The sequence below is a fragment of the Chaetodon auriga genome, chromosome 21 (genome assembly GCF_051107435.1).
Source record: "Chaetodon auriga isolate fChaAug3 chromosome 21, fChaAug3.hap1, whole genome shotgun sequence".
In the NCBI taxonomy this organism is placed as follows: domain Eukaryota; kingdom Metazoa; phylum Chordata; class Actinopteri; order Chaetodontiformes; family Chaetodontidae; genus Chaetodon; species Chaetodon auriga.
Genome location: NC_135094.1, coordinates 9811870 through 9822785, shown reverse-complemented (window position 1 = coordinate 9822785; position 10916 = coordinate 9811870). Strand labels below are relative to the sequence as shown.

General features: G+C 45.4%; 2 protein-coding genes across 2 annotated transcripts; both read right to left on the bottom strand.

The window, feature by feature from the left end:
• Nucleotides 1-4581: 4581 nt before the first annotated feature.
• LOC143339650 (uncharacterized) lies at nt 4582-8039 on the bottom strand. The gene is made up of 5 exons (XM_076760991.1): nt 7737-8039; nt 7464-7495; nt 6798-6965; nt 6170-6258; nt 4582-5453 (listed from the first exon to the last, which is right to left on the bottom strand). The coding sequence occupies exons 1-5, from the start codon at nt 7954-7956 to the stop codon at nt 5192-5194; spliced, it is 771 nt and encodes a 256-aa protein (XP_076617106.1). The 5' UTR covers nt 7957-8039; the 3' UTR covers nt 4582-5191.
• Nucleotides 8040-9141: 1102 nt separating this feature from the next.
• On the bottom strand, nt 9142-10916 carry rrs1 (ribosome biogenesis regulator 1 homolog). Its single transcript, XM_076760895.1, has one exon. It carries the CDS (start codon nt 10900-10902, stop codon nt 9868-9870), a length of 1035 nt encoding a protein of 344 aa, XP_076617010.1. The 5' UTR covers nt 10903-10916; the 3' UTR covers nt 9142-9867.

The window sequence follows — 10916 nt, the reverse complement described above, 5'->3', positions numbered from 1 at the left end:
CGCGTAGCTTTTTATTGGACACCCGTGCATTTTAAATCACACCATGGGTTTTTAACCAAACGCATCCAGTGCAGAATATAACAATTGCTTTGATTATTAGCGAGACAAAAATGCATTTTCGTGGTTTTTTTGTGACAGCAGTGTTACGTTGCTGAATGCCGATCCGTGGTGATGTGAAGTTTTCGAGGATGGAAATAAGAAGCTGTCAGTATTGCACTACTGAGTTGATTTTGCTGCTGAGAAAGGAGCAGTGTCTTTAAGGGCAAACTGGATAGCACTTGTGATGGTATCTTCTTCTTTTTTTTTTTTTTAACAACACAGCGTTTCCTTTCCAAGGCCATAGTGTCTGTCGAGACATCGGTTGAATGTATTTCGTTGCAATGTACACGTGTAAGAACCTCAAAAATGGAAGGGTACCTTAATGTTTATTTCTATTTGTTTTATTTATTATCTGACAGCTCTAAAGCTTAGATATTAATATAAATCGGACACCATGAGTTTTTAAGAGGTTTAACTTTGCTGACAAAACAGCCTAAAAACCCTCACTTGCTCTAAAGCAGTTCTCTGTAATAGGGAATGAATGGTCACCATTGCTTTGGTCAGTCGTTTCAGTGTGTCACGGTTGACGCTGACCGGTTTTCATATCATCAGTGTTCCACAACAAGCATTTGGTCGAGAAGGATTTACTTTTTATGTGAAGGCTGTAGGTTTTATTTATTTAATGTCTACTAATTTATTTATTTCTAAAAAGGAGAAAAAAAAAACACATTTAAGAGAAATTATTGAAGAATTTTATTGTCTTTTCTCTTTCAAAGTCAGGATTGGGCTACCATTCAGTTTCATTACTCCAAGTTAGAAGAACATGCACTGCCACTAATTTAACATGTTAATTCCTTGTCTTGATCAGGCAAGATCTAGCAAATAATCATTGTGTAGCTGCGTCTGTGATCTCGTAACGTGTACAGTAGATAGGACATTTTTTTCCCCTTTGATTCGAATGTGCTCTTTGCTGTTAGGTAGCAGAACTCCATCTCCGACCTCTAATCATAGACAAATTGCACTTTTTACTCATTTAATTTTTAAATGTTCATTCTGATGATGTAGCTCTTGTCCTCATTTTTTTTAATCTTTTTTTTTTTTTTTTGGTGTGTGTGTGTGTATGTGTGAGCGTGTGTGTGTGTGTGTGTGTTAGACGGTTGTCTCCCCGTTTTGTAATGAATGCTGACATTAAGATCTTGCTGCTTGATTTAAACATGTTCTGTTCTCCTGTTCTGCTGCAGATATGTGTGCTTCGATACACTACATGAAAGCCTTACATCAGTTTTTTTTAGACAGCTAACACAGACTGTCCAGTTACAAAGAGATCCAGAGTTGATCCCTGCAGCAGCCAGTGTCTCAGTAACCTTGCATCCTGCTGAAATGCCCTTGAGCAAGACCCCCAACCCCTACCTGCTCACTCATTATTTGACACTGCTGAGAACAAAGTGTAAATATGCACCAACTTGCGTGTGATTCTAAAGAAATGCGCTGCACTGTGCTTCCATGCTAACAGGCTGATTCATGTCATTTTTTCGAGCATCCTGAAACAAAAACTTTTATAATCTGCTGAAGCAACACTACAGCTATAAATGGTCTTCTTCGTATTATCGGCATTAGTGGATCCAGTATTAGTTATAATCTGGATTATCCTGCATTAAGCATTTGAGTGAGAATAAGAAGGGAATCTTGTCAGGGAGATCAAGTGGAAAGATCAGGCGTACACGAGTCTAAGACAGAAAGTAGACTGACATCCATGAGACATTTGTGTTTGAATCTGGTGGCTGAGATGTGTCTAATCTGTATATAATTGTGTCATATGTTCTGTTTGTTGGTTTGACTTGTGTTTGTACATTCCATTCGTTCAGTCCAAGCTAATATGTTTGTGCGTTAACAGCATTTGGCCATGTAACATCATAGGGTTTGAGGGAATTAAGTACATATACAGGATAGTAGCAGCTGTTATATACTACTGTAGTTATGCATGAGCAATACACGAGATGCTGGAGTTTGCTTTAACTGACGAGGTGAATCACAGGTGTAACACTCGCTCTATATTTTGTAGCATTTTCAGTTGAAATCATAACCAAGGTACCATAGAAATCCTGCCAGCTGTCTTTGTAACCATGTACTTAATTTGGAAAAAATAAATGCATATGTTGCATGAAATCGGCGGCATTTTACATTCTGTGTCTCCATTTTTGCGTGGTTTTGACATTGAGCGGAGCTTTCGCGTCTCTGCCAAGTGGTCCTGTACAAATTAGAGTAGGTTACATGGTATTTCCCACGTAATGAAGATTTCTGATGATCCTTTAGTTTTTCTGACATGCTCACCGCAGGCATAGCAGCCACTTGAGCTCTTGCCAAAAACTAATTCCTTGAAAGCCATTTTCCCCAAGAAAATGGCTTTCAAGGAAATCTAAATCCCCCACCTTTAATCTCATTTTGTCGCTTTTCCCCAGGTGGAGTTGACAGCCGTGCAGGTGAATTGTCGGGGTTTGGGGATTTCCAGCTGATAGAGTGGTTTAAGCTGAAATCGCCTGTCATGTGTGTATGTATATGTTGGGATGCTGTCAACTTGGCCTGGGGTCCAGGGACACGAGCCCCCTCCATCAGAACAAGAGGCCTCTCCACAGGGTCAGCTGCTGGCCCTAAAGGGGCCCACTCACCCATGACTTAATGCCCCCGGGCTCCTTTGTCCTTGGGGCTGTTGGTTTTACAGGCCCATTCACTCAATTGCCCCCCAAATCGAGGGAGGCGAAGAACGTGACGACTTGCCTTATGCTGAAGGAGCGGCGGCGCACACGCACGTAAACAATGCGCACATGAACACACGGGCGCCACATGCACGCCATGTCCACTTAATCAATCTGTCCTCCCTTCGCTCTTGTTCTTGTACAAGAGGGTCTTTTGTTTTTGTTTGACCCACAGGAAGAGTTGAAAGATGTCAGGGACCTTTTGCCTCTTAATTGGTTATTGGCAGCAGGGCCTCCACCTTATGCTTCATGTGTGTATGTGAGGGAAGCAATTCTGAGACTACACTGACTTCCTGACATGTAGACACACACCTGTTGTATACAGACCAGACTTGTTAGATGTTCAAAGCTATTATTGTGAGACTTGTTAAAAGTGAATTATATTTTCCCTCTTTTTTTTTTTGAATATGGTCTAAAACTATATGAGGCAGCCATTTTTATGATCCAGCACAGCTCCAGTACCCTGTAGTTCACTGAGTTAGGCATTACATAAGGTGTGTTTGTGTGTCTGTGTGTGTCTATCTTGCACACTTAAGATATGACACAGAGCCTGCAGGCGTCCGAGCAAATCTACCCAACCCTCTTCCTCTGAGCACAGTGTACAAACACACACACACACACACACACACTCACTGTTTGCCTTTGTGTATGCTAGACAGCAGATGGCAGCCCATTATTGGGCCGACAGAGCAGTCATCTGGCAGGCACCCTGTTACCCCTCCCCCCCCTCGTCCCCCCCCCGAAGACACCCAGCAGAACACAGCAAGGATAGGGCACATTTAGGCGGGAGAGTCTGCAGCCCTGGGTTTCTGTGTGCATGTGCGTGTGCGTTAAAATTGGACCCTGGCCTTTCCGCCCTATATAGGTCACTGTTTCCACTCGTGTGTGTCAGTGCTGCGTGAGGTAAGTCAGGCTCCCGTTTGACTCGGGAGTGGCCATGTTTGAGGTAATGCCTAAAGTGGATGATTTTAATATAAGAGTGAAAGCGAATTACATCTGCGCGCCCTGTGAGCATGTCTGAATTGGAATGAATGACTCCCATACACCTATTCATGGACGTATTGTACACGTTTGCCATATGTGGTCACTGTAATCTTGTTCCAGGGTCACATTCTGAATGGAAATATTCTCAGTAAATCCTTCCCTCTACTTAAAAGAGTCACAAGCTGAAGATAAGCCGCGACAGTAACGGCAGCGGAAAGGCCCACTCAGATATTCTCGTCATGAATCAGAGTTTGCTCAGAGGACCAGTGGAGCTGTGTCTCTTTGTAACATTTACACCCTTCCAGTGCAAGACATGCCGCCCAAACACTGGCCCCAGAGTGACTGCCTCCTACAGCCTTTATCACAAAGGATTATACAACAGTGAATATCAAACGGTGGGGGAGGAGGAGGAGTGTGTTCCCCTACGCAGGTCAAGGCCAAAGTTAGGATTAGGTTTGTTTTTTGTGTCCTCTGGAAGGAGGTAATCTACAGCTCACCCTATAGAGACCCCGCTACGGAGACATGCTGGGAGGCACCACAGAAGAAGACTACATGCAACATCTGAGAGCTGCTTTGGCGTTGCCGGGGCAACCGGCCCAATCCCCGGTCCTTTGGCGAGGCTTTCAGCACGCCTCAATCACACTTCCTTTCGCTTGAGAGAGGTTTTTTTTTTTTTTTTTTTTAATCCTCCAGCGCTGTTAAATAGGAGAGAAGCCCAGCGTGTTCAAAGGAAAATGAACAGGAGCTGATGTGTGAGGTAATACACTGAGACATGATTTCATGGAAATGAAAAGGTGTCAGCCTGTCAGGGTTTACTGGTTTTATAGTCATAATAATAATAATAATTGCATATTAAGCAGCCAAATATATACACATTAACAGAACCAAGTGAGCAAGTTAAGAAACATGAATGATGGAACGAAATGTGCACAGACAACAGAGGTAACGCTTCACTTAAATAACAGCATCAGTGTGGAAAAAGGCTACATTCGATCTACTTATTGCTCTATTGATGGCCACCAGCTCTGACTGTCCTCTGCTACACATACGACTGCAGTGATTGGTAATTATATATTTTCCAAAGCGTAAGCCTGGATTTTAAAACAGCAGCTGCTCAGCTCTCTGTGCATTCAAACTCTCTGGCATGTTGCACTTGTGGCCACGCCCCCATCAGTGATGTCACATCAGGCGCAGTCCATCAGACGCAGCACCTTCTGTGACATCGCTGATTTAGGTTTGTGCACTTGCCATTCGACCTCAGCCAAGCCGAGAACACCTGATTTGACCATGATTACCTGCCCACATCAGGATATTCAAGACCCGTCTTTTCCTGTTTCAGAGGTCCTCCATTCACCCACATACTCCCCCACCACAGTGAACTCAGCTCAGCCACCCAGGACAAAGAACAGGGCCTCTTAGTCGCCCTCGAAGGCCCCGTTGGTGGCTCCTTGGCATTCATTCTTTTTCCGGCACTTGGACAAGATCCTGTGGAGCAGGCCTGGGGATCTGTGCGTCTGAAGCTGGGAGGCCACGGGCTGAGGCGCAGGGATCTGGGGCCTCCGCACCAGGAAGGGGCCCTCGTTCTCACCTTGGCCCCCATCCAGCCCCACTCCTCCTCTTCCTCCTCCTGCTCCGCCCCCTCTGCTCCCCCCCCTGAGTGCCTGTAGAATGTGTCCACTGGGGGACAAAGAGGAAATAACAAACACAAAGGCCCTGTTTATTCCTCATGACCCAAATTCCACCGCGAGCAGACAAGACAGGCACGGAGCTGTACAGAGGGCTCTGTGTGGTGTGTGTGTGTGTGTTTATGTTAGTGTGTGAGCAAAGTTCAGCGGCAGGCTGTCAAAAATAAATGCCCCCTAGTGTCTAATAAACTTCAAGATAGATCCAGCACCTTATCAACACAAGTTTTGCTGCAATTTTGAATCAATTGCATTGATGAAAAGCTATTTCATATTTGGCGATCTAACAAATATTCCCAAAAGATTTCGAGCGAGCTGTCAAACATGTCCTCATATCTTTTGTGGATGAAAAACTACAAAGTCTTTCCTTTCCCTCCTGCTCTTCTTTAATGAGATGCAGTGCAGTGAGAGGGGATTGACTGGTTTGTGTGTGTGTGTGTGTTTGCGCGCACCCCTGTATGTACGTATGTGTGTGTTTAGGGGGGTTAGTAATCAGTGTGCTTTGTCAACTAATGAGGGACGAGAGGGGCCACCTGTTCGGGGGCGCTGGGCGGAGAGCAGTGGGATGGGCTTTGGTGAGATGGGGGATGTGTGGGGGTTCGGTGGTGCAACAGCTGCTGGGTGCTGGGTGTGTGCATGATGCGTATGTGTGCACTTGTGGAGGGGGATGTGTGTTTGTTGCTATGGCTGCTGTACAAGATTTGCACTTACTTTCCATGTCTGCTGCGTACACCTGCATCGTCGCAGGCTGAGCTTCTCAGAGACACACTCCTCCGTAGGGCTTTTGGAGGAAGATTCACCTGAGGAGGAGAACCATCGAGTCTGTTTGAGTTAAAAATGTCCTGCGGACGTCCTGAAATAAATGTTACACTTCCTCTGGTGTCACATTAAAGCACAGCAGACAGCTCAAACTCCTCTGCTTTTATTTAGCTTTAATTGATTTCTTTATTTAGACAGTGGCAGCACATTTAGGTTTATTTGAACTTTTTGACTGAACATATCTTATAATACATTATCTATTAATGCAGCATCCAGTAACCTTGATGACATCATTGTGACATCATCAGGTGTCCACTGAAGAGCCACAGAAGACAAGTTTTCACAAGCTGAGTTGTTCATGCGTGAGTGCGCCTTTAAAAGTTCATTCATCAAGATCCCATCGCTCATAGAAAGAGGCTGATTGACAAACTGTGTTTTCACAGTCTTTGAAACCTACACTGTTGTGGAAGAGAAAAATAAAAAAGAAACGAAAGTATAATCTGCTTTCTGACATTAAGCAGCAGCAACAACACAGTCCAGTAATGCTGCATTGCTGAGCTCATTCAGGCAGCCAACCAACCTGGCTCAGCTCCATCACACAGGAGGCGGGGAAGTAGCCCCGCTGGCCGTCCTGCAGCCGCCCAAACCACCTCTCCTCCTCATGCTTGGACAGCACCAGGATGACGTCACCTGGACTCAGCTCCAGCTCATCTGGCCAGTGGGGCTTGTAACTGTGCACCACTACCATCTAATGGACAGAGGGAGAGTTACAGTCCTGTTTCATTTCAAACGGCAAGATGCACGTTTAAATTTTACAGATGATTTTAGAGGAGGTGCAGGTTGTTGCATCAGTTTTTGTTGGACTGCAGTCTCTCTCTGTGTGTCCTCTGCAGTCTGCAGGTCATGCTCAGTGAATGGAGAGGATTAGGTGTGAAGACTCAGAGATTATCTGCGGTGCAGTGGAATAGAAACCCTAAATCTGGGTCTACTCCTCATTATGTGTTCCTCCTAAATATAGTCCATGTTTGTCGGAGGAATTAGATAAATGAAAAACATAATGGAGTCACAGGAAATTGACTGACTTTTCATCACATCAGTGTCAAGTGTATGTTAACCACACAGGACATTAAATGATCTGTTTTGATTCATATTTCTGCAGTGTAAGACCAATGTGATGTCAAATGAACAACCTGCAGCCTCTGATCCATTTTTCATTCATGCAGAAGAAGGAGAATGTCAAACTTGCCTTTTCAGCCTCTGCTCTGTATCGATACCTCCCTGTTAACCGTTAGAGTGGAAATGAATCAGCAAAAAAGGTTACTTTTATAATTTGCCACAGCTGCAAATGTGCATGAGAATTTCTTGACATAGATGTCCATAAATGAACAGAGAGAGAAGAGCAGAGGATCTGCTCCATTATTTATTCATCATCTGACATTGATATGCCACCTTGCTCTCACTAACAATGTAAATAACGTCATGCTACGCCACACTTCGCTGCAGAAATGATTCCACTCACCTTGTGGAGCAAGGACAGTGGTGAAGACTTCAAAGTGCTCATTGCTGTGCATGTAGATGCGCTGCATCTTGAAGATCTGACAGTTGCACACTGAGGCGAAGCTCCTGCACTCTCCCTGCACTACCTTTAAATAAATGCAGCTGACTAATCCACTGCAGCACTGACTGGAGCTGGACACGAGCAACAACGCGTCCTTCCTGTGGTCCAACTCACTCAGCATGTGCAGAACAAGACGAGGGACGAATAAAACACTTGTTTATGACAGAAAAGTGTGTGATTGCTAGATTAATAGTTGTGTTTTTCTTCATTTTCAAGAGGAAGTTTCACCAGACACAAATCTATCTTCAGTCTTTTGTGGTGGAATAAAGGGCAGTGTTCGGAGATCGTGCTTGACCACCTCATTTTCACGCCAGTGCCTATTGTTTGACCATCTGGTCACATGCAAGAGAAGTTTAGAGGTCGCTGCCACTGCTCGCCTGACATGGATGAGAATTCATAATTCAAGCTCGTCAAAGAGTGCTCGATTGATTTTGGGTTATTGACTGTGGCCCATTTTCCAGTGGCCTGGGTGAGCAGAGACAAAGATGGATGGGCTTGGGACGGGGCGGCGGACCGCTCAACAGATGGGCTGTGATTGAAATCCCATGCTAACATGCACAAGCTATATGCCCTCTGTGCATCACATGACTGCATGAATCACAACACGACAGGCCTGAGCTGCCAGTGAAGGAAAACTGTCCAGTATTGTTAAGTATTTTAGTTTATATGCTCTGGGTCCTGAGTAGCTCCTGCTTCAGCTTTGCTCGCCATCATTCCTGTGCAGTTTGCTGCAAGCCTCCATTATAAAAAACGACTGCGGGATGACTTGATTAGCTTTATTTTCTGCAACAAACCTGCCTAGAAAACAGGCGCATGTTATCTTCTTAATTCCATCAACATCAACAGGAGGTCAAGTAAACAACTGTAAATGGATGAGACAACTAATTAACCTCATTATCTTTGGCCTCAGCAGTCCTGCAAAACACATGAACGGACTTCATCCCTCAGAGGAGTCTCTTTCATACAGGTAACACATGAAATGATGTACCTGTTCAGAACAGAACACCATCAGTTAGAGTAGTATAGGAAATAAAATAACAGCTTTTTATGTACTTGTCTCCAAATGTACCAAACTCTTCTGACTGCTCCTAATTCAGTGTGACACCTCCCGTCTAGACATCAAGGCCAAAGCAAAGCCTTTACATAACCAAAAACCACAGCTAAGCCGCTTAGACGACAGGTCTGACGTTTACCTCAAGGGAGAGAGAAAATACACGAGCACCTCGCCGTTCGAGCATTCAAGTGTTCAGGTTGAAGAAAAGCGAAGGCAGCTGATTAAAAAAAAAAAAAGTTCACTGCAAGGAGCTGTCGTCCATCCCAGTTTATTAGCAGAGGTGATATTTTGGAAACATCAGAGTGTATCAGCATCACCAATCCATTGATAATGCCTTTCATCTGGTGCTGGGATGCGTTCACTGGCCTGAACTTGCATCAGCTTTTACTATTTTTAATACAAAGGCAGGGCTGGGTGATGTGAAAATACACAACATGAGACGTTATACTGCATTCTGTTTGCACACGTCAGACAAACACACCTGTGAATGATGGCTGAATCCCATTTAGACACTCTGAAGTCACTCTGTGTTCCTATTTCATACCTGACCACACAGGCTTGCTGGATTTTTGATGATTACAGTAAAAAGTGACACACTGCTAGAAGGAAATACTTCTCTACAGCACTTCAAATATAGATTTTCTCTGCTATGAAGGTCTATTATGACGTTGACTTTATAAACTTTACATTCAATTAAAACAGGAAACACAATCACCTGACTTTTTTTTTGTTTAATATGTGCTGCAGTTTAAGTATTTTTCCATTAATATCACATATATTAATCAGGAAGCCTCCATGAATGCTGGCACAGATATTTACAGATTTAGAGACAGAAAAAGAGCCACGTAAATCCTGGACAGTCCCGACATGACACCCATCGCTCACAGGTGAATTGGTCATATCATTTTGCATCTTTTCAGTCCAGTTCTGATGCTCAGGCACAGACAGGTGACGCGGGACAGAGGAGGGACAGAGTCCTCAGCGCTTCCCGGGTTTGCCTCTCCTCTTCCCTCCTCCAGCTTTACCTCCTTTCCCTTTCCCACCCTGCCCTCTGCCTTTGCCTGGCATGCTGCCTTTGCGTCCTTTCTTCCCTGCTCCCTTCTTGTGTTTGGCCGCTGCCTCCTCCCTGTCCTCCTCTCTCATCTGCTTGTTGACAGCCTTGGTGATGTCCAGCTTGGGCTTCTTGCTGTCCATGATTTTCAGGAGCTCCAGCTGCTTCTGCTTCTCGTTAGAAAAGTTGCCGATGAGGGGCTCAAACTTCCTCTTCTTGCCCGTGTTCTTCGGGGGTTTCTCTTTGGGCAGGCGGTCCTGGAACCTCCCCATGGACGCTGTGGAGGTTCGGGCCACACTCACAGCTCTGGACAGGTCGTCTTTGGACTGCTGGGCCACAGGGGTCAGACCCACGCCTGGCACCTTCACCTTCTGCGCCCTGGCGATGTTTTTCAGCCTGTTGAACTCGTTTTTGGCCACTCTCTCCTTCTTGGCTTTGACGCGTTTGGAGAACTGGTCCTCGTTGGGGTCTGCGGTCTCCGGCACCTCGATCAGCCACTCCTTGGTGTCGTCTTTGGCCCTCTTGTAGCCCCAGCGCCTCCTCCACTCCTTCGCAGTTTCATCCCAAACCAAGTTGGTCTTCTTCTTCTTCTGTATGCCCTTCAGCTTGGCGAACTCTTCCCATTTTGTCGGAGGTCTGGCCTTCGGAGGTGGTTTCTCTCTGGGCAGCGGGGTCAACGCGTCGGGTAATTTGACCACTATCGCCTCCTCGACTCTCTCTGTAGGATGTTTCCAGATCTCGTTGATGAGCAGCTGCGTGTTGTCACGAGCTAACGAGCGCAGGAAGTCTTCTTTCTTCTGCTCTCTGAAGTCCCGGGTCTCGATGCGGTTCTTGTCACATGCTAGCAGGTTGCCGATGTCGAACTCCAGGTCCAGCTCTTTGTGGACGGAGATGCTTTTCAGTTTTTCTGCCTCTTCTTGCTCAGCTTTAGCTAGCAGCGCTTCCACACTGCACGCAGCCATGTTGGTGTGCGCTG